This window comes from Chiloscyllium punctatum, chromosome 45 (genome assembly GCF_047496795.1).
Source record: "Chiloscyllium punctatum isolate Juve2018m chromosome 45, sChiPun1.3, whole genome shotgun sequence".
In the NCBI taxonomy this organism is placed as follows: Eukaryota; Metazoa; Chordata; class Chondrichthyes; order Orectolobiformes; family Hemiscylliidae; genus Chiloscyllium; species Chiloscyllium punctatum.
The window spans coordinates 12,377,679-12,401,883 of record NC_092783.1 but is presented as its reverse complement, the minus strand read 5'-3'; the positions used below and the strand labels follow the sequence as shown (position 1 = coordinate 12,401,883).

Below are 24,205 nucleotides of genomic sequence, written 5' to 3'. Positions count from 1 at the left end.
TGGAATCAAACCTGTGTCCCTGGCACTGTGAGGCAACAGTGTTAACCACTGGGTCACCGTGTCATCCCCTATGAGAGAGAGGGAGGGTGGGATGCAGATCATTAACCAGGTTAGCATAACCCGTTTCCTGGTTTTTCTGAACAGGGTTAAATGACTTTAAACCACCTTCCCACTTCACTCAACCAGATTAAACCTGCCTCCTGCTTAGTTTCTATCCATCTCAGCACACTACCCCCAATCCCATATGATTTAATTTTACATGTTAATCTCTTATGTAGAAATTTGTCAAAAGTCTTCTGGAAGTCCAAATAAGCCACATCCACTGGCTCCCCCCCATCAACTGTCTGAATGGAGTCCGTTATTCAGTACATCTGAAACAAATTCCATATGAGGCAGAATCTGGGCGATTGAGAGAACCAGCGTTTTCTCAGTGTTGTAGGGTCTCCTTTTATATTTTGCCTCAAGGTGAAACAATATGAGATCATGTTTACTGTTCCCCTGCAACAGAATGTTGACCCTGTAGAATTGTTCAGTGGTGCAGATCACATGAAAACGGAACATTACTGCAAGATCACTGAACCAGAAGAGATGAATTGAAACTATAAAATTTGAAGCTGATGTTAGAAAACATTCCGTTAGTCAAATGATGAGAGGTTGGATTTGCTCCTTACGTCTTTGTTCTTTGTGTATAGTTAATGTGATTTTTTAAAATCTCATTGTATTCGGCAAGAATTTTGATTGGTTCACAGTGGTTTATTTACATCAGGTTTAGTTGGAGCCAATGTGAAATCTTTTAAAAATTTACATGCCATTTTTCAGAAACTGCTTACAGTAAATGCCAGTCACCATCATTGAATCCCTATTGTATAGAATCAGGTCATTGGGTCCGTCAAGTCCACACTCCTCCTCTGAAGAGTATCCCACCCAGACCCACCTCAACCCTGTGACCCTGTACTTCCCGTGGCTAATCCACCTAACTTACACATCCCTGGACGGTATATGGAGATCAAAGATAGCGCTCAAGCTGTGCGTAGATCCCCGGTACGCAAACACCAAGTGTCACTACGTACTGAGGTTCTACCTGTCCCCGGTGTTGCGGAGGATGGGCCTGGCCTCGCTGCCGCGGAACACTCTGAGTAGTTGAACAGTTCCGTATCACCTGTCCTTCATGAAGAAATGTACGAAGAAAAACACCTTTGACCACAAGTCCATCAGGAAGTGGTCAGCACATAGTGTCCTTGAGACCCTTCGGGAAAAGGAGAGGACCGATCCTGTCGAGCGGTTCCCTGGGCAGACTCTCAGTCATTTGGCAGAATGCCTCATCGCCAGAACTTTCCAACAAGCACCAAGACATGGCTTGGCTGGTAGTGAGAAGTGCTCTGCCTGTGAGATCCTTGATGTATGCCCAGACACTCTGCCGCACCGCACGATGACCCCAAATCGGCTGTGGAGGGGAGCGAGACTGTCTCACACCTCCTTCTGGAATGTGCCTATGCAGAGGAAGTTTGGAGAGGAATGCAGTGGTGTTTGTCAAGGTTTGTCCTGAGTAACTCCTCGACGTGGGACTCCATGCTCTATGGTCTGTTCCCTGGGATGCACACCAAGACGAACATCAACTGTGCCTGGAGGATCATCAACTCGGTGAAAAACACTCTTTGGTCTGTCTGAAACCTGTTGATCTTCCAGCTGAAGGAGCTGACTCTGACTGGGTGTTGCAGACTGGCACATTCCAAGGTCCAGGACTACGTGTTGAGGGACGCGCTGAAGCTGGGGGCAGCTGCCACTAAGGCACGGTGGGGAAAGACCACTGTGTAACGTCTGCCTACCAAAGAAGAACAGAGGGCCCACGCAGTAAGTGGGCTCCGCTGATGCCTCAGCTAAATATATGGGTATATGGATGGTAAACGTACAGACCTGTATATACAAATGATTAATTCCGATCTCTGTATGCAAAGAAATTGAATGTTTACGTATGTATGGCATGACCAATTGTACAGATCATCAAAATATTTTATGAATCAAGTATATTTTTGAAATTTTTAAAAAAAGTATGGGTAATTTACCATGGCCAATCCACCTAATCTTTAGAATGTGGGAAGAAACTGGAGCACCCGGAGAAAACTCTCAGACACAGGGAGAATGTACAACTCCACACAGACAGTCGCCTGAGACTGGAATTGAACCCAGGTCCCTCGCACTGTGAAGCAGCAGTGCTAACCACAGTGCCACCCCTATTTCATAGGAAGATGCTTATTTTATAATTCAAGTGAGCAGCCTCCAATCACTGAGGCTGATGATTGAGGTTTTTGACAGCTTGTTCAATTGGGTTTATTCCATTTGATATTATTAGTATTGTAAGAAAGTCTTAATTGATTTAGTCAGGAAATAATGAGGGAAGCAGCTCTTTTCTCCTGGTAGAAAAAAATTAAAATCAAGAATTCTGTTTTAATCTCCCTTTTTTTTTTGTTTTCTTCACTGTTCTAATTTTGAGACGGTTCATGTTTTGTAATTCCTGTACAGTCTGGATGTTGTGTTGTTGAATAAACAAGTCCTGACAGTTCCTGTCAGTGGAAAGAATGAAGGATTTGGTTTGGCCCTCCCCTCCTCCCAGCCATCCAATGTCGGAGGCAGGAAAATCTGAGTGGTTCCACTGGTTTTCCCTGCACATCTCTCCCAAATTCAGTGTAAACAACATTTAAAAAATCACAGATATTTAAATATTAACTGCATTCAGGGTAGTTCAAGTTTCTGTTATCTTTTATGCTGGTTTTCAGAGTGAATTATATTGAGAGTTCTGTCAATTGACAATTGCTGTTCTTTGAGGAAGGTTTAAGTTTTATGCTCAGTCAGTTGGGTATGAGGGCACTAATAGGTACACTACTAAATGTCATTTTAAAGACAGTACTTGGGGACTCAGTGGGCCCCTACTTTTTCCTCAGCCCCAAAGGTAAACTCGTCTAATGTTTCAGCTTGCCTGAGCCCTGAACTCTGACCTTCCTCAGGCTCCTTTCCTATCTCTCCTCAGGGCCTCTCTGAACTCAATTTATATTCTTGACACTCACTTCCTGCTCCTCCTCTCTATACCCACAAAGCTGCAGGCCATTCAGATTGGCCTCCAGGTTCTCATGTATTGTTAATAATTCCTTTTTTTTTCTCTCCAGTACATCTGCCATTCTTACCCCTTTCCTGGCCTTGCTAACCTTGCGTTATGCCGACTATCTCTGACTTCCCTTTCCTCTGACCAAGTTGTTTCTTTCCAAATCTCACCCTATATTTCCAGGAACTCCATGTTTGAGGCTTCCCAATCAGATTTTCATCACTAAATCAGCAACAAAACACACTTTTGGTGAGAAATGACATCCTGTGCAACAGTGAGCAGCTAGATGATTCCTCCTTATCCTCTTTACTTGTCTACAGCCTCTGACGATTTTTGCAAGGTTTGTGAAGGTTTGTAGCTCAGGTTGAGGTTTAGGGTGTAGGTTTGCTCGCTGAGCTGTAGGTTTGATATCCTGGCATTTTATTACTTGGCTAGGTAACATCGTCAGTGGTGACCTCCAAGTGAAATGAAGCTGTTGTCTCCTGCTTTCTATTTATATCTTTCTCCTGGATGGGGTTCTTGGGATTTGTGGTGATGTCATTTCCTGTTCGTTTTCTGAGGGGTTGATAGATGGCATCCAGATCTATGCGTTTGTTTATGGCATTGTGGTTGGAGTGCCAGGCCTCTAGGAATTCTCTGGCATGTCTTTGCTTAGCCTGTCCCAGGATAGATGTGTTGTCCCAGTCGAAATGGTTTATTTCATCCGTGTGTAGGGCTTACGAGGGAGAGAGGGTTGTGTGTCTTTGTGGCTAGCTGGTGTTCGTGTATCCTGGTGGCTAACTTTCTCCCTGTTTGTCCTACGTAATATTTGTGGCAGTCCTTGCATGGAATTTTGTAGATGACGTTGGTTTTGTCCATGGGTTGTACTGGGTCTTTTAAGTTTGTTAGTTTTTGTTTGAGAGTGTTGGTGGGTTTGTGTGCTACTAGGATTCCGAGGGGTCTTGGTAGTCTGGCTGTCATTTCTGAAACTTCTTTGATGTATGGTAAGGTGGTTAAGGTTTCTGGCTGTGTTTGGTCTGCTTGTCCTGGTTTGTTCTTGAGGAATCTGCATACTGTATTATTTGAGTATCCGTTCTTCATGAATACGTTGTATAGGTGGTTCTCCTGTCTTCTGAAGTTCGCCTGTGCTGCAGTGTGTGGTGGCTTGTTGGAATAGTGTTCTGATACAGCTTCGTTTGTGTGTGTTGGGATGGTTGCTGGTGTAGTTAAGTATTTGGTCAGTGTTTGTCGGTTTTCTGTATACGCAGGTTTGTAGTTCTCCGTTGTCCTCTCTTTCGACTGTGACAACCAGGAATGCGAGTTTGTTGTCAGTTTCTTCCTCCTTGGTGAACTTTATGCCTGTGAAGGTGTTGTTGATGATGTTAAATGTCTCTTCTATCTTGTTTCGTTTTGTGATGACAAAATTCCATGCAAGGACTGACAGAAACACTGCGTAGGACAAACAGGAAGAAAGTTAGCCACCAGGATACACTAACGCCAGCTATCCACAAAAAGACACGACCCTCTCTCCCTCATAGCCCTACACACGGATGAAGAAAACCACCATTTCGACTGGGACAACACATCTATCCTTGGACAGGCTAAGCAAAGACATGCCAGAGAATTCCTAGAGGCCTGGCACTCCAACCACAACGCCATAAACAAACACACAGATCTAGATGCCATCTATCAACCCCTCAGAAAACAAACAGGAAATGACATCACCACAATCCCAGGAACCCCATCCAGGAGAAAGGTATAAATAGAAAGCAGGAGACAACAGCTTCGCTTCACTTGGAGGTCACCACTGATATTACCTAGCCAGGTAATGAAACGTCTGGATATCAAACCTACAGCTCAGCGAGTGAACCTACACCCTAAACCTTTGACGATGATTGACCACACCAACCTTATCCAGTGTCTTTCTGCAGTCATCCAGCTGGATTGGACAAATCTCACCTGGTTCCTTTCTGATGTATTGAGTTGTATCCAGCATACCAGTTGGAATGACCTCTCTTCCCTGCTCATGCAGTATTGCCTCTGGTGTCCCTCTATCCTTGGTGCCTTCTGATTTTTCAGTCTGCATGTGGCTACATCATCCAAAGCACCAGAATTCGTTCTCACCTCTTTGCTAATGACACCCAACTCTACACACCACCTCCTCTCTTCACTCTTCCACCATTGCCAACGTTCTGGCTGCTTAACCACTAATCAACAAGCAGAAATTTCCTGCGGTTAAATATTGCAAAAACAGAACCCACTGAATGTGACCTCTGCTGCAAGCTTTGATCCCCAGCTATCAATGCTATCCTCACCCTGGCAAATGTCAGAGCAGACCAGATTATTTATAACTTTGTTGTCATATTTGACCATAAGATGTGCTTTCAACCACATGTTAATGCCCTTGCAGAGACCAACTGCTCTACAATGCAATATAACCGTACCTGCTCTTGTCTAAGTTCATTTGCTGCTGAAACCCTCATTCTGTCTTTAGACTTGAATATTCCAACACTGCCATTACTGGTCCCCTACACTCTACCCTCCATTAACATCACCTCATCCACAAATCTGCCACTGCGTCCGAACTCTCACCTATCATCCCTGTGCTCACTGAAGTAAATTGATTCCTGGTCATTCTCATCCTTATTTTAAATCTTTTCCCTGTTTCTTTAAACCCTTCCAACTTCATCTCACAGATCTCTGTGAGATCTGTACTCATCTAATTCTGGCTTCTTGAGCATTCCTCATTTTAATTACTATACCTTTAGTCTATGTACCCTTAATCTCTAGAATAGCTTCTCTATTCCTCTCTTCCTCTCTAACTTGATTTTGTCCTTTATGATCTTCCCCCAACCTTACTGACTTGAAAAGCTTTGATTACCCAACCTAATATCGTCTTGTGGCTCCAGGTCATATTTTGGAAGCACCATGGGTCATGTTGTTCTGTTAACACTCATTTATAAATTTATTATTGCTGTATTTGTTCTGATTCTAGCCTGCAAACATTGCACACAACAGGATTTAATACTTTGCGTGGGATGGCAGGGATCATGCAGTAGATGGCACCAAATTGATCCCAAGAGGTTCCACAGCTGAGCTTTAATCTTTTCAATAGTAAACTTCCTCTACAGACACATGTCTCTGATCAGGGACACAGCAGTTTTCCTCACTGCTCTGTATATGTTTCACAGTAAATTTTATATTCCATATCTTTGAATGTCAGACCCTAGAGGTGGAGATAATAATGCTTTTCAGACAGGATGTCCATCAGTACCTCCAGGTTTTATGGGTTAATTCACTTGCTTCCTTTATGAGGAATGTCAGGTTTCCTGTGTTACAAATGCAGGTTAGTTTTCCTGAGTAGATATAAGGTAGGCACTCAGATATTTGATATTATGAAATAATAGGTTTGTTTGTTCCTGTAATTCCCTATCTTCTGATAAATCCAAATTGCCATTTTTTGCAATGTTTAAAATTTCCTGGCAGTAATTCTAGATGTTTCAACTTTAAGTCCATTTTTGTTGATTTCTTTTGTGAATGTAATTTGGTGCTTGGCTTCTTTCAGTGTCTTGAGGTGTGTTGGGGAGGAGGCTGAAATGGTATTGGATGAGGAATTAGATTTAATTTTAATTATAGAATCCCTACAGTGTGGAAACAGGCCCTTCAGCCCAACAAGTTCACACCAACCCTGCAAAGCGTAACCCACCCAGACTATTCTATGTTTACCCCAGGCTAATACACCTAACCTACACATCCCTGAACACTATGGGCAATTTTAACACGGCCAATTCACCTTACCTGCATATCTTTGGAATGTGGGAGGAAACCGGAGCCAACCCACGCAGACACTGGGAGAATGTACAAACTCCAAACAGACAGTTGCCCGAGGTGGGAATTGAACCAGGGTCCCTGGCACTGAGGCAGCAGTGCTGACCACTGAGCCACCTTGCTGCCCGAATGAGAGGCCATTTTGTGTTGAGGGTATTTGGTGTTGGTCTTCACAGTGGGGCACATGAGTAACATGCCAGTAATTGACAAAGAGACGAAGGTAGGTGAGGACCTGGAAACAATCATTATCACAGAAGAGGTAGTCTTGGGCAAGCTATTGCAGCTAAGGATAGGCAAGTCTCCTGGCCCTGATGCAATGCATCCCAGTGAACTAAATTATATGGCGGGAGAAATAGCAAATGCACTTGTAATTCACTGGACTCTGGGGCAGTTCCAGTAGACTGGAAAACAGCAAATGTGATGCCACTGTTTAAAAAAGGAGGCAGACAAAAATGGGAATTAGAGACCAGCTCATTTAATTTCTGTAGTGAGGAAAATGCTTGAGGCTATTATCAAGGAAGAAATAGCAAGGTACCTAGATAAAAATTGTCCTGTTGGGCCGACGCAGCATTGGCTCATGAAGGGCAGGTCATGCTTAATGAACCCACTGGAATTCTATGAAGACATTATAAACATGGTGGACAATGGGGACCCAATAGATGTGATGTATCTAGATTTTCAAAAGGAAATTTGACAAGGTGCTGCACAAAAGACTGCTGCTTAAGATAAAGATGCAAGGTGTTACAGGCAATGTATTAGCATGGATAGAGGATTGGTTAACTAATAGGAAGCAAAGAGACCATAAGAGTCAGGTGCAGAAATTAGGCCATTCAGCCCATTGACTCTGCTCAGCCATTAAATCAGGTAGGAGGCTGGAAGAACACAGCAAGCCAGGCAGGCATCAGGAGGCACAGAAATTGATATTTCGGGTGTTTCAGGAAGAAGGGTTACACCCGAAACATCAATTTCTGCACCTCCTGATACTGCCTGGCTTGCCGTGTTCTTCCAGCCTCCTACCTGTCTACTTTGGATTCCAGCATCTGCAGGTTTTTTTTGTCTCCTGCCATTCAATCATGATAAGTTTCTCAACCCCATTCTCTTGCTTTCTTCCTGTAACCCTTGATCCTCTTAATATTCAAGAACCTATCTATTTTAATCTTAAATATACTCAATGACCTGGCCTCCCATAGCCTTCTGTGGCAATGAATTCCATAGATTCGTGACTCTCTGACTGAAGGTGTTTCGCCTTATCCTCCGTTCTAAAAGGTCTTCCCATTACTCTAAGGCTGTGCCCTCAGGTCCTAGTCTCTCCTATCAATGGAAACTTCTTCCCAACATCTACTGTCAGGCCATTCAGCATTCTGTTTGTTTCAATTAGAACCTCCCCCATATCCTTCTAAACTCCATTGAGTATAGACCCAGGGTCTTCAAACGTTTCTCATCTGTTAGAGTGGCGATAAATGCATGCTGTCAATCAGTGACTAGTGGTGTGTGTCAGTGATCAGTGTTTGAACAGCAATTATTTACAATTTACATGGATAATTTGGAGTTGGGGACCACATGTCGTGTGTCAAAGTTTGCAGATGACGCTAAGATGAGTGGTGGAGCAAAATGTGCAGAGAACTGTGAAACTTTACAAAGGGACACCGTTTAAGTGAGTGGGCAAAGATCTGGCAGATGGAGTACAATGTTAATAAATGTGAAGTCATCCATTTCAATAGGGATAACAGTAAAAGGGGCCATTACTTGAATGGTAACAAATTGCAGCATACTGCTGTGCAAAGGGACCTGGGTGTCCCTGAATCACAGAAGGTTAGTCTGCAGGTGCAACAGGTAATTAAGAAGGGAAATGGAATTTTGTCTTTCATTGCTAAAGGGATTGAGTTTAAAAGCAGGGAGGTTATGTTGCAGCTGTGTAGGCTGCAGGACTGAGTGAAGTTTTGGTCTCCTTACTTGAGAAAGGATGTACTGGCATTCGAGGTGGTGCAGAGGAGGTTCACTAGGTTGGTTCCGGAGTTGAGGGGGTTGGCTCATGAGGAGAGACTAAGTATTCTGGGATTATATACATTTGAACTTTGAAGAATTGGGGGGGGGGGGGGGGGGTGGCGGGATCTTATAGAAACACATACAATTATGAAGGGAATAGATAAGATAGAAGTAGAGAGGATGTTTCCACTGGCAGGTGGAACTAGGACAAGAGGGCATAGCCTCAAGACTAGGGGGAGCAGATTTAGGGTTGAATTGAGGAGGAACTTCTTCACCCAGAGGGTTGTGAATTCCCTGCCCAGTGAAGTAGTTGAGGCTTTCTCAGTAAATATTTTCAAAGCTAAGATTTTTTGGACAGTAAAGGAATTGAGGGTTATGGTAAGAGGGTGGGTAAGTGGAGCTGAGGCCACAAAAAGATCAGCCATGATCTTATTGAATGGTGGAGCAGGCTCGAAGGGCCAGACAACCTATTCCTGCTCCTAGTTCTTACATTCTTACGTTCTATGTTCATTGGGCCATATAATGCAATGCAGGAGACCATTTGGCACATCATGCCTTTGAAGAACTATCTAATTAGCCAATCTCTTCAGTTCTTTTTCTATGGTGGAACAAATAATTCCCCTTTTATCTATATTCAATTAGCCAATTCCCTTGTTTAAAAAACTTTTTATTTTGAATTTTCTCCCACCACTCTTTTCAGTCAGTGTATTCCATATCATAAAAATTTGCTGTATAGTATTTTATTTCCTCATTGTACCTGGTTTTTGTGCTAATTTTCTTAAATGTCTGTCCTCTGGATACTAACTGTTCTAAAACTAGGAACAGTTCCTCCTTATTTATGCCATAACAGCCATTCATGATTTTGAGCATCTCTATCAGGTATCCTCTTAACCTTCTCTACTCCAAGAGAACAACCATGGTCTCTCTGAATAACTGAGTCTGTCTTCTCTGGTGCTGTTCTAGTGAATATCTGCTCCCTATCAATGGCCTTTGACTGCTTTTCTAGAATGTGGGGTCCGAGAATTGAAAACATTATTCCAGCTAGGACCTAGCCACTATTTTATATAAATGTAGCAACACATCCTTATTTTTACACTCTATGCCTTTGTTTACAAACTCCGAGATCCTTGAGCCTTTTTAATAGCCTCTTTAAAATAACCTGCCATCTTCAAATTTTCTTGGTCATACACCCTGTGTTTCCCTGTTCTTGCACATCCTTTCAAACTGCATCTTTTAGTTTAAATTGCCTTCTACTGAATTACTTCACATTTCTCAGCTATTTCACCAATCTGTCCCTGTCCCCTTGAAGGCTGTTACTATGCTCTTCACCTTCTATTACATTTCCAAATTTTGTTATTTACAAATTGTAAGAGTGTGCCAATTATATACTGTAACTGTCTCCTTTGACAGTTTTGTATTCTTGTAGCACTGCACTTTAAATTCTACAGGTGTCAACATTAAGTATGTTAAACGTGACTCTTTTTATCAAATGTCATTTGAAAGCCCATAGATGCAACATCAACCACAATGCCTCCTTCAACCCGTTCCAATAATTCATCAAAGACCACTGTTAAATTAGTCAAACATAATAGACCTTTAACCCATCATGGCTGGCTTTTCCAAGTACTAATGCATTTTGTCCCAGAAACCTCACTGGATTTCAATTTATTTTATTCATTCATACACTGGCCAGGCCAGAGGGCAATTAAGAGGCAACCACATTGCTGTTGGTTTGGAGTCACCTGTAGGTCCAGATCACATGAGGATGGCAGTTGCCTTCTCTAATGGACGTTATTGTACCAGATGGGTTTTTCTGACAATCGACAATGGATTCATGGTCATCATGAAACTCTTAATTCCAGATCAGACCTCTCTTATTGAATTCAAATTCCACCATCTGCCATTTGCGGGATTCGAATCCCAGGTCATGGGGACCTTAGCTATTCCAAGTTAGGAGAATTATGGCTGTAGCTCCATCAAATTTTGGATGTGTTGCAAATGGCTGAACAAGATTGACACTCTTTACATGTTGAATGCACTTCATATTTGTCTTCTCGGTCTATTCTTTAGAGATAGATGGTTTCTTCAAGGGATGGAATCAGTACTTGGATATTGATGTCATTTCTTAGCAATAAAATGCAAGCCTTTTTTTCTCAATCCAACACTGAGATGAATGCCACACTATGATAGTTAAGTGTTACAACATGAGTAAGGGTCATATACATAGTTAAATGTTAAAGCCTAAAAATAATGTCCAAGTTGCATTCCTTATCTAGCTTTATGAAAATGACATCTCACTATCTGCCCCATTTATGAATGTTAGTGATGTTACTGTGTGTGTATGTATAACAAAGATGAACTAAATATATCACAGAAATTTGGCATCATTTCAATTATAATACCCTTGTTTATATCTGATGGTAATTACTGCTAATCAACATCTCCCACTGCAGATTAACTGTTAAAAGTGTGAAATCTGATTCATTTGGTTGTTGGAGACTTTACTACTGTTCAATTTGTTTTTGTTTAATTTGACTTTCCTGTCTCCTCTCTTCCTCCTTCTAATCTAATCCGTCGTTCTCATTTTTATACTAATGTCGACATTAATTCTACCATTGTAATGTATGTTTCCTTCTCTTAAACCTTTAACTACTTTTGAATCTTTTCAGTTGATTGGTCAAAGAGTTACAGAATTACTTGGCCTGGTCATTGGAGTCATAGGTGCCTTCTATCTCTTCATTGCTCCCATTGTGTCAACTCTCACTTTTGGGAAATAGCTGCATGACAAAATGTAAAGAGTTAAACTTTCAAGAACAGATCCAACTATCAGCAGACATTATCAGATGTCATGCAAAATCAAGGTCAAAGTGGAAAAGGCACACTTGTGTTATACATGGGGTTTGGTTCTGAAAGGGTTAATGCTGAGGGTTAATGTATTAAGTTCCACCCTATATGATGTCATTAAAATTTGGGTGGGGCAAACAGTTCGAGTTTTAGAAGGAGATAAACCTACCATCCCAGTCTCCTCCAAGACAATTCTACTGAGACTGTCAAGCCAACAGTTGGTGGTCCAGTAACATAGGCTACAGAACACATCTCCTCCTAATTTGACTAAAGCCAGTTCCAGTCTCCAGCTGTTTTACTCTGGTTAAGAGAAAGTTCACCATTTTCCAAATAGATCATGTATCATGTGTCATTCTGTTGGGTCAAGTAGATTTAGTTTGCACTGACTTGATCTGGCAAGATCCCAAGCCTAGTTAAGAGCTCTTGATTGTTCTCCACGTAAACCTATTACAAGTAGATTTTCTGTGGCTTGTTTCAGAGACTGCGGTTGTGGAGACGTCTTTCTTTTTTTCTAACTTGTGAATTCATTCAAGGCTGCATTTAGCAACTTGTAGCTGCTGTGGAGAGAGCAAATTTGTTTTGACCAGAATATATGGTCACTGCTGAATCTGTTTTAAAAGGTGTTCTCTTTAGCACAGCTCTTCCCTGCCCTCTGAAATGGCTTAGGAAGCCCTTCAGTTCATGGGCAATTATGGATGGACAACAAAATGCCCATCCGTAATGCGCATCCCATGAAGAAATGAAATTTTAAAATAAGTTCTGGAGCCCCCATGCTCCTGGCAGACATTTGCCAAAGTCTGACATTTGATGCTTCTTAATAAATCTTACCAAGTAAGCTAGTCTTCCAAAATAATATTTGAGATTTTGGCCTGAGTTTCTCTTTGTGAAGTTCAAAGAATGATTTGTGATCTCGCAAAACCTTACAAAATTCTTTTGGGGTAAACCGAACCAATGCTACCCTTAGTAGTGAGATCTGGAATCAGGGCTCACAGTCTCAGAGTACAAGGTAAACCATTTATGGCTGAGGTAAGGAATGTCTTCACTTGGACGGTTTTGAATCTTTGAAACTTTCTACTTGCAAGGGCTGTGAAAGCTCAGTCATTTTGTAAGAGCGAGACCGAAAGCAGTAGATTTGTAGTTGCTAATGATAGGAAGGGATATGGAGATAGCATGGGAATATGGCATTAAACAATATAATGGGCTGAATGGCCGATTTCCACACTGTAGGGATTATTCATTGCTTTACAAGAGTAGGGCATACTCAAGGGACTGAGTCAGCTACCCTTCCTCCTGTATTCACTCAGGCAGTGTGCTGGCCCACATATGTTCAGATCCTACCTTGAAACAAGTTGGGAAGGTTAGATTTGGGGAGTTCCTGTCCTAGCCTTATATGAACAGTGGATAACAATGAGGACTACGTCTTGTGGTGTTTTGTGCCTTAGCTGAGTAAAACTGCACAAGCTACTTTACAGTGGCATTTTTGACGTCAAGCCACATAGGGAGCTTTTAGTGAAGGCAGTTACAGCTTGGACAAGGAAGTAGGCTGGAAGAAGTATCTTAAAAGAGGAAAGAGAGCAAACAAGGTGTAGGGAGGGAGTTCCAGATCTTTGGTTCTCAGGAATTGAAGGTGGTGCAAGGTGCGACCACCAAGCACCCAGGATTTGTAAATGGCCAGGACTGGAGTAGATTGAGGTCAGATGAACGTATCGAGATGGGGAGGAGAGGGAATGGAGGGATTTGCAAACAAGGGTGATTTAGAGCCAGTATAAATTAGTGTGTGGGGAGGTGATGGGTGAATGAGACTTTGTGTACGTTAGATTGTGGGTATTAAAGTTTTAGATTGCCTCAAGTTTATGGAGATTGGAAATGCAACAGAGTAGCCAGATCTAAATATGACAGGCTTAGTCATACAGTGTTATGAAGGTGAAAAAAGTGGTCAGAAGCTAATTTTAAGATTAAGCAGTATAGTAAAGGCAGATGTTCAGGCCTTTTAGAAGTAACTGTAGAAACTCTTTCCTTAAATGAAATACATACAAATGGTCCATCAGAAATGTGTTCAGTTGGCACATTGTGGGTCAAAGCAGCCAGAAACGAGGCTGCAAAATGTGGATGAAAACTTAGTAATTTCAATCATCATTTTTTGCACTTAATGTCCTGATCCAGTCAGGGTGTTTCAAACATGGAAATATGTAACTTGTTGAAATGGTAATTAAAATTCTAGAAAAAGAATCCAGAAAAAAATCTTTGAGGGCATATTTTTCCACTGTCTGGATGTGGACAAAAGGACAAATAATTGGGTAAGTTGACCATAGAGGGGCTGTACTATTGAAGGTCACGATTAGCTGAGGATCTCATTTGTCAGATCTTAACAAGGAGATTGGGCTTCAATCTGCCAAGCTTTCTTGGTGGTGGGTGTGGCAAGTTAGTCTTCATTGAGCATGCTCACTCCCATATATGGACTGTAGATCACAGAATTATTGTCTGTATTGCTGAATGCATAAAATGTAATCTAATTCTGATGACTCAATTCTGGCAGGCTTAACCAAAGATTTTCAAAAATGATGGATTTTACTTTGTAGTTTACAGAAAAAGCAAAGGTAATGACTTTTCTGTTGTCATTATTATGTGACAGGAAGATTTGGTTCAAAATATGTGCCTGGTTATAATGACTCAAATAGAACACCAACTCTGTCTGTCTGTCTGTCTTAGGTCGAAGAAGGTGCTTTTGTCAAAGAAACTTTTGATGAACTCTGCTGGACTTTAACTGCTAAGAAGAACTACAAACATGATAAAAATGGAAACTGCATTATTTCTGACCGTGATGCATTCAGATTATGGTGTCTCTTCAACTTCCTTTCAGAGGACAAATATCCACTTGTGATGGTTCCTGATGAGGTGAGAATTTTCTCAATTGTTTACAGTTGAATGGGTTTCAAGCAAACTTTCTTGGATTGAATGAGTGGATCAGGCTATTGTCTTTTTGATTTTTGGGAAAATGGATATATGTTGTTTTGTCTATTGTCATTTACTGTATACATCATTTGAGAGTGTATTTGGTAACCAGAGTGTGGAATGCAGCTTGTCAATGTTGAGGCTGAGTGAATGATGAATCTTACTCCCTTCTGGTGCTGGGCACATATGGTAGAATATTTGTCTAATGGAGCGTGATTTTACATTGTGTTTTTGCTGCTTCTAATTAGTCTGAAAAACTAACCTATTGAGACGGATGTGTTGGATACTGTGCAAATTGAACTGATTGTCATTTTTAGCATTAGACTCAAATTTAGGAGTAGGCCATTCAATAAGATCATGGCTCCTGATTACTACACATTCCTGTCCAACTGCAATCACATTCACCCCATTTCTTATGTTAGGTCACTTGCCATTTGAATAAAAAAGTAAAATCCTCAACTTTCCACTGTAGCTTCAAAATAAATCGTGTTTACACTGGAATTTAGTGGAAAAACTCCAATGATTTAGTTGGAGCGTATCTCAACCTCCATTTTAATAACAAGCCCATTTCTGGTTCACACACATTCAGAATGTCCAACAGGACCATTAACTATCATTCCTGATTGGGAGGAGTGCTGTATTAAGTTTTGAATGGATATGAATTGAGTATAAGGCATACTTCAGAATGATAACTTTAATACGTTGTGATTTTTCTCCAAGTGTTTTTTTTTAAAGGAGCTCTTGCTGTAGCTGACTGAGATATCACAAAAGTATATATGAACCATTCAATTTAGGAGTAAGCCATTCAATAAGATCATGGCTGACTTGATTACTCCATATTGCTGTCCACCTGCAATCACATTCACCCCTTTATTTATTAAGAATCTATCTAATTCCTCCTCAAAAATATTCAGAAGCTTTGCTTCAACCATCTTCTCCAACAAAGAGTTCCAAGAGTGAGGAAAAATATTATGTTCATCTCTATCTTAAATGGACAACCCCTTACTTTTAAACAGTGAATTCTTCCTGCCAAAATGGACAACTTCATATTTTCCCACATACTGCACTTGCCAGATCTTTTCCCACTCACATACGATTCTATAGCCCATTGAAGCCTCCATATATCCTCTTTACAACTAACTTTTTGACATGTCATCAACAAATTTAGCAGCTATACCTTTGGCCCCATCATCCAAATCATTTATATAAATTATGAAAGGGGTTGGCTCCAACACTGAACTCTGTGGCATACCACTCCTTCTATCTTGTCTGTGGAAAATGACCCATTCATGTCTATAGTTTCCTGTTGACCAGCCAGTTTTCTGTCCATGCCAGTATGTTACCCCCACACCATGAACTCCTTTTCCACAATAACCTTTTGAAGTGGTACCATATTCAATGCCTTTTGGAAATCCAAATGAAGTATTTCTTCTGTTTTCCCTTTATCCACAGCACATGGGGTTGCTCCCTTGAGTAATCTAATAAATTGATTAAACAATGTTTTCCTTCCACAAAATCATGTTTGCGTGTCCTGATTTCCTTGAATGTTTCCAAGTGTCTTGTGTAACATCTTTAATAATAGTTTCTAACATCTTCCCTATATTAGATGTTTATCTAACTGGCTAGTAGATTTCTACTTTGTTTCCTTCCCTTTTGAATAATGTTACATTTGCTATTTTTCAACCTCGTTGAATCTCCCTTAGACCTAGGAAGTTTTGGAAAATTGAAACAGATGCAGTGACGAACTCATTAGCCATGTCTTTTAGTACCCTAGGACGAAGACCATCGAGACCTGGGCGCTTGTCAGCCTACAGCTCCAACATTTGCCCAGAACCATTTCCCTGGTGATTATAATTTTCCTTTCTTCCTTCCATTTCCTGATTTTTCTGGAATGTTCCTTGTACTCCCTACAGTGAAGACCAATGCAAAATATCTGTTCAGTTTTTCTACTATTTCCTTACTGTATATTAAATCCTCAGATTATTTTTGATTGGATCAAAGCTCACTTTGTTAATTCTTTAATGAAAATCTGTAGAAACTTTCGCAAACTCTTTTATATTTCTAACTAGCTTTCACTTATACTCTTATTTTCCTACTTTATTAACCTTTCATTGATCAGAACATAAAAACAGTAAACAATCTTCAGGCCTGCCACTCATCTTTGTGCGATTATACACTTGAAATTTGATACTTTCTTTAGCAATTTTATTTAATTTCAGAAGGTGAGTTCTCCTGTGAAATTTTTCTTTTTATTAAAATGTATTTATTTGGTCTACTCTGAGATGTTCCTCAGAATGGCTGCCACTATTTCTATTGATACCCAATAAACTAATTTACCAGTTCACTTTAGCTAGCTTTGCTTTCATACTCTCGTGTTACCCTTATTTCAGTTTAAAATACTGGCTTTGGGCCCACTGTTAGTTCTTTCAAGCTGAATTTAAAAATTCAATTATACTATGCTATCTATTCCTTAGCAATCCTATCTTGTTGCATAATACCAGGCCCTGAATAAACTTCACTCTGGCTCCACGGTATGTTGTTCTATAAAGGTCTCCAAAAGGATTTGATGAACTCTTGCTATCTTTGACCATTTGTCTTTTCTGGTCTATATGTAGATGAAAATCCCCCATGATTATCACTGCACTTTTCCGCCTTGCTGCTATTATTTCTTCCTTCATACTCTATTCTACCATGTGTTTACTGTCAAGGGGTCTGTACATCTCTTCCACAAGTGGATTCCTTGACTTTATCACTTCTTATCTCCACCCAAACTGCTTGTACATCCTAATATCCTGAACTTGGGTCATCACTCTCTCCTTTGTTTCTGTCCTTCCTGAATATCAAGGATCTGTCATTCCACTATCATGTCTCTCTGGCTATCAGATTGTTCGTATTTATTTCAATTTTTGCACTTAATTCATCTACAGTCATAGAGTCATAGAGATGTACAGCATGGAAACAGACCCTTCGGTCCGACCCATCCATGCCGACCAGATATCCCAACCCAATCTAGTCCCACCTGCCAGCTCCCGGCCCATATCCCTCCAAGCCCTTCCTATTCATATACCCATCCAAATGCCTCTTAAATGTTGCAATTGTACCAGCCTCCACCACTTCCTCTGGCAGCTCATTCCATACACGTACCATCCTCTGTGTGAAAAAGTTGCCCCTTAGGCCTCTCTTGTATCTTTCCCCTCTCGCCCTAAACCTATGCCCTCTAGTTCTGGAATTCCCGACCCCAGGGAAAAGACTTTGCCTATTTATCCTATTCATGCCCTTCATCATTTTGTAAACTTCTATAGGGTCACCCCTCAGCCTCAGACGCTCCAGGGAAAACAGTCCCAGCCTGTTTGGCCTCTCCCAATAGCTCAGATCCTCCAACCCTGACAACATCCTTGTAAATCTTTTCTGAACCCTTTCAAGTTTCACAACATCTTTCCGATAGGAAGGAGACCAGAATTGCATGCAATATTCCAACAGTGGCCTAACCAATGTCCTGTATAGCCGCAACATGACCTCCCAACTCCTGTACTCAATACTCTGACCAATAAAGGAAAACATACCAAACGCCGCCTTCACTATCCTATCTACCTGCGACTCCACTTTCAAGGAGCTATGAACCTGCACTCCACGGTCTCTTTGTTCAGCAACACTCCCTAGGACCTTACCATTAAGTGTATAAGTCCTACTAAGATTTGCTTTCCCAAAATGCAGCACCTCGCATTTATCTGAATTAAACTCTATCTGCCACTTCTCAGCCCATTGGCCCATCTGGTCAAGATCCTGTTATAAGCTGAGGTAACCCTCTTTGCTGTCCAGTACACCTTCAATTTTGTTGTCATCTGCAAACTTACTAACTGTACCTCTTATGCTCGCATCCAAATCATTTATGTAAATGACAAAAAGTGGAGGTCCCAGCACTGATCCTTGTGGCACTCCACTGGTCACAGGCCTCCAGTCTGAAAAACAACCCTCCACCACCACCCTCTGTCTTCTACCTTTAAGCCAGTTCTGTATCCAAATGGCTAGTGCTCCCTGTATTCCATGAGATCTAACCTCGCTAAGCAGTGTCCCATGGGGAACCTTGTTGAACGCCTTACTGAAGTCCATATAGATCACATCTACTGCTCTGCCCTCATCAATCTTCTTTGTTACTTCTTCAAAAAACTCAATCAAGTTTGTGAGACATGATTTCCCACGCACAAAGCCATGTTGACTATCCCGAATCGGTCCTTGCCTTTCCAAATACATGTACATCCTGTCCCTCAGGATTCCCTCCAACAACTTGCCCACCACCGTGGTCAGGCTCACTGGTCTATAGTTCCCTGGCTTGTCCTTACCACCCTACCACGTTTGCCGACCTCCAGTCTTCCGGCACCTCACTTGTGACTATTGATGATACACATACCTCAGCAAGAGGCCCAGCAATCACTTCTCTAGCTTCCCACAGCGTTCTTGGGTACACCTGATCAGGTCCTGGGAATTTATCCACCTTTAACCGTTTCAAGACATCCAGCACTTCCTCCTCTGTAACCTGGACATTTTGCAAGATCTATTTCCCTACAGTCTATATCTTCCATATCCTTTTCCACAGTAAATACTGATGCAAAATATTCATTTAGTATCTCTCCCATTTTCTGTGGCTCCACACAAAAGCCGCCTTGCTGATCTTTGAGGGGCCCTATTCTCTCCCTAGTTACCCTTTTGTTCTTAATGTATTTGTAAAACCCCTTTGGATTCTCCTTAATTCTATTTGCCAAAGCTATCTCATGTCCCCGTTTTGCCCTCCTGATTTCCCTCTTAAGTATACTCCTACTTCCTTTATACTCTTTTCTAAGGATTCACTCCATCTATCCTGTCTATACCTGACATATGCTTCCTTCTTTTTCTTAACCAAACCCTCAATTTCTTTAGTCATCCAGTATTCCCTATAGTTACCAGCCTTCCCTTTCACCCTGACGGGAATATACTTTCTCTGGAATCTCAGTATCTCATTTCTGAAGGCTTCCCATTTTCCAGCCGTCTCTTTACCTGTGCAAATCTGCCTCCAATCAGCTTTTAAAAGCTCTTTCCTAATACTGTCAAAATTGGCCTTTCTCCAATTTAGAACTTCAACTTTTAGATCTGGTCCATCCTTTTCCATCACTATTTTAAAACTAATAGAATTCTGGTCGCTGACCCCAAAGTGCTCCCCCACTGACACCTCAGTCACCTGCCCTGCCTTATTTTCCAAGTGTAGATTTGCACCTTCTCTGGCAGGTACATCCACATACTGAATCAGAAAATTGTCTTGTACACACTTAAGAAATTCCTTTCCATCTAAACCTTCAACACTATGGCAGTCCCAATTGATGTTTGGAAATTTAAAATCCCCTACCATAACTACCTTATTATTCTTATAGCTAACTGAGATCTCCTTACAAGTTTGTTTCTCAATTTCCCTCTGACTATTAGGGGGTCAATAGTACAATCCCAATAAGGTGGTCATCCCTTTCTTATTTCTCAGTTCCACCCAAAAAAAACACCCCTGGATGTATTTCCAGGAATATCCTCCCTTAGCACAGCTGTAATGCTATCCCTTATCAAAAATGCCACTCCCCCTCCCCTTTTGCCTCCCTTTCTATCCTTACTGTAGCATTTGTATCCTCTAACATTAAGCTGCCAGTCCTGCCCATCCCTGAGCCATGTTCCTAACCATGCCCTGAGTTCATCTGCCTTCCCTGTTAGGCCCCTTGCATTGAAATAAATGCACTTTAATTTATTAGTCCTACCTTGTCCCTGCCTGCCCTGACTGTTTTGACTCACTTCTTCTGTTCTCAGCTGTACCCGTCTCAAATTGATCTCTTTCCTCACTATCTCCCTGGGTCGTTTCCCCCCCCCCCCCCCCCCCCCCACCTTACTAGTTTAAATCCTCCAAAGCAGTTCTAGCAAATTTCCCTGCCAGTATATTAGTCCCCTTCCAATTTAGGTGCAATCCGTCCTTCTATTTAGTTTTGAATGAAAGCACTTGCAGAAACAGAATTAAGTTTATCCTTTTATTATTTTTACAATCTCTATCCTTATCAGATTACTTATTCTTAGATTTGTACTTATTATTCTTTCCTGTCATCTGTTCACCATTTCAATATCTTTTTCTTTCACCTTGTCTCTACTGTTTGATATACACCTCTTCCTAACTTGATCTTCTATCCCTACCACATAGTTTAAAATCCTCTCTACTTTCCCAGTTATAGGGAAACCTCGATTATCCGAACTTGATGGGTGGGCACTATTTCATTCGGATAATCGATTATTCGGTTAATCGATGAAATGCCTGTCTTCTGGGGCTTGGAGTTTTTAAAGTTGGCTCCCCGTTCAGGAGACTGCAGCAGCACACAGCGTGTGACACTGCCCCCAACTCCATACAACACCGCTTCCCAGGCCCAACACCACACACCCGCCCCACAACCCTGTGCTGCACCACCACCCCCTCCGGCCTCAAACTCCGTGCAATACTGCCCTCCTGCCCCTGCTCCGCCCATGCCCCCAATCCCAACCCTGTACACTCCCGCCCCCTCTCCGGGGCAGCTGGACTGGACACCAACAAGACAGCTGCAGTTGCCTCAGGTTTCACCTTTGTCCTGTACAGGACAATGTCGGATAGATTATCTGGGAAAGTGGAGTTTAAGATACACCCCTCTGTAGAACTCCAGAGAAAGTGTGGGGAGAGAGAGGGCGGGAGATCAGTCGTTAAGAGATGGAGCCTGTTTAATCACTGTAAACAAAAGACGCAATCACTGCTAAAAACACGTCTTTGCTGTAATGTTTCCATCGGGACCTGGAGATCTCCTTCAGATAATCCGATTTTCAGATAATTGGTATTTGGATAATTGAGGTTCCTCTGTATATGGCTCATTGATCACAGCATGGTTCAGGTGCCACCAATCTCAACATTCCCTGGTGTACCCATTTTCTACTGTAACAGTCTTTAAGCCATAAATTCATTTCTCATTTTATTTACCGTCTGCAAGCTTACACATGGCCTAGATAATAATCTGGAAACGATCACTTTTGAGATCTGCTTCTCAACTGAGTGTCTAGATACTTAGATTAACAATGTAGGACCTCTTTTCTTGTCCCTTTCATATCATTGTTCACTTAAAGGCCACAACGACTGGATCCTCCTCATCCCATTGTAAGTCCCTTTCTCAATTCTAGCACCAGGCACATGACACAACTTTCTGGATTCTCACCCTCTTCACTGCACAAGACCGTGTCAATACACCTCACTGCCACCGTGTTCCCTTTGTGCTTGAATGGGTTCCTGTACCTTGGTGTTAAGATCAGTTATGCTCATCTACCCTGCAGCCCCAACGCTCATCCAAAGAAGCTGAAAGAGTCTCAAACCTGTTGGACGGTTGCCAAAGCCTGTGACTCCTGCATTCCTGCCCCCTACCTGCTTCAACTGCAGCCACGTTCCCCTGTGCCTGACCACGGATCAAATCAGAAAATCTTATCCTTATGGGTGTTGTACAAAATTTCCAGGCAGCTTTCCCTCTTCCCAACATTTTGCAGTATCTGCAGCTCAATCTCCAGCTTAATAACTCTGAGTCAAAGCTCCTCAAAGTTGCAAGCACTTATTGTAGACATGTTTGTCCTGGATCACACTGGGATCTAGGAATCCCACAAGTTACAGCCATGATGCATCAGCTGTCCTGCCACCCTTTAACAACCTTCTTGAAAGTTTCGTTAAATTATTATTTATTCTCCTATCTTTCTGTATTTTATTAAGCCTGCCACGATTCATACTCTATTTTAAACCTTAGGAATAGAGCAGACCTTAACTACTCAACAGACCTCCACCGAGCAGCTAGTTTCTCTCGCTCCTCCATCCCCCCCTCCCCAATAATAATAGAGGAAAGATCAGTTCCTAGAGGGTGAAAAAACTAGGAAAAGGAAACGAGCATCAGCTCCTCCTCTACTTTATTCATCCAACTCTCACTACTTCTTCCAAAATTGTGAAATTTGACTTAACAAATGAAATTAAGATTTTAATACACATTCATTATTTGGGCAATGTCTGACAAAACCAGTAGCATTACTGAGTGTGCTTCAAACTATATATACACGTTTAATTACTCCTGATAGCACATGTCTGCAGGTTAAAATCTTGTTTTGAGAAATCCATGAGAAGTGCTTGAAATTTAAGGTAAACTGAAACAATCCTGTCAGAAAGTTGTGATTACTTTATGCCCTGGCTGTAGGAATATGTATTTGCAACACTGGCAGCAGCCTCAATATACTTTGGCAAAAGATACAAACCAGTGCTTAAAGCAAACATGCAGTCCATCAAACCAGAGGTACAGGAAAACGGTGCCAGACCTTTGATGGAATGAAAACCAAAGGAATGTAATGACTGACAGCAGCCGAGGAGATTGCTTACAGCATTAGTGACAGGAATCTATGCTAAGTTTGAACTCATAGAATCCCTACAGTGTGGAAGCAGGCCATTTGGCCTGTTGAGTCTGTACTGACCTTCTGAAGAGCATCCCACCCAGACTCACCTGTCCACCTTATTCCTGTAAGCCTGTATTTCCAATGGGAAATCCACCTTGCCTGCATATCCCTGGACACTATGGGGAATGTCAGGTAGCCAAACCAATTAACCAACACATCTTTGCACTGAGAGGAAACTCACCGAGACATGGAGAGAATGTGCAAACTCCACATAGACAATCACCCAAGGGTGGAGTCGAATATTGATCCCTGGTGCTGTGAGGCAAAGGTGCTAACCACTGTGCCACTGTGCTGCCTCTAAGTTAAGGTAAGGTAAAGTTGTCATTGTCTTAGAGGACCATATGACTAACTAGAGAGCTGTTTGTTGGTGCATTTAATCTGAGGGTTACTGTGGCTAGGGGTGTGTTTGAGAAGGAGAGATCTTCGTGGTAGCCTGAGTGAGTGCAGGAATTGAACCTGCAGTGTAGGCATCACTGTGTTGCAAATCAACTGAGCTAATCGATCCCCCCCCCATTCTCACTCATGTCGCGAGCCCACCAATCGGCTGGAGAGAGCAGCAACGGCTTTTGGATCGATAAAGATCAGTCAGACCAAAACTAAGAGACCCTTGGAAGATGGATTTTTAAAGCAGACACACTGAGCGAGGATGGAATAATTGTCAAAGCTACCAGCTGAGATGGAGAGGGTGAGAAGAAAGGAGGTGGGGGAATGTTTGTTCACAGTCACATAGATTTCATCGTGATTCCGATCAGTGCTATGGACAGGCAGCAACTGGATTGGATGGCTGGAAGTATTGGTAGAAGATGTACGGAGAGAGAGACAGAAAGAAGAGAAAAGGTTTCTCTTCCATGTTGAGATCTTGTTCTGCAAAATATGTTTTGGCTCTGTGCTTCCATAATACCCATGTGTTACTGATAGTTTATTTACACCATCAGCACCACACCTCGCTGCTCATCAGGGCAGCAAACTAACAAACTGTCATCCTGTTCCTGGTGCTGTGCAGCTAACATGAGGAACCAAGTA

At 41.9% G+C, this 24,205-nt stretch overlaps 1 protein-coding gene across 1 annotated transcript in view; it reads left to right on the top strand.

Moving 5' to 3' along the window:
• The window catches only part of LOC140467161 (differentially expressed in FDCP 6 homolog), a 156,050-nt gene that overhangs the window by 55,881 nt on the left and 75,964 nt on the right, over nucleotides 1–24,205 (top strand). The window contains exon 3 of the mRNA XM_072563290.1: nucleotides 14,444–14,629. Coding sequence (XP_072419391.1) covers nucleotides 14,444–14,629 — 186 coding nt within the window. The remainder of the gene's footprint in view (nucleotides 1–14,443; nucleotides 14,630–24,205) is intronic.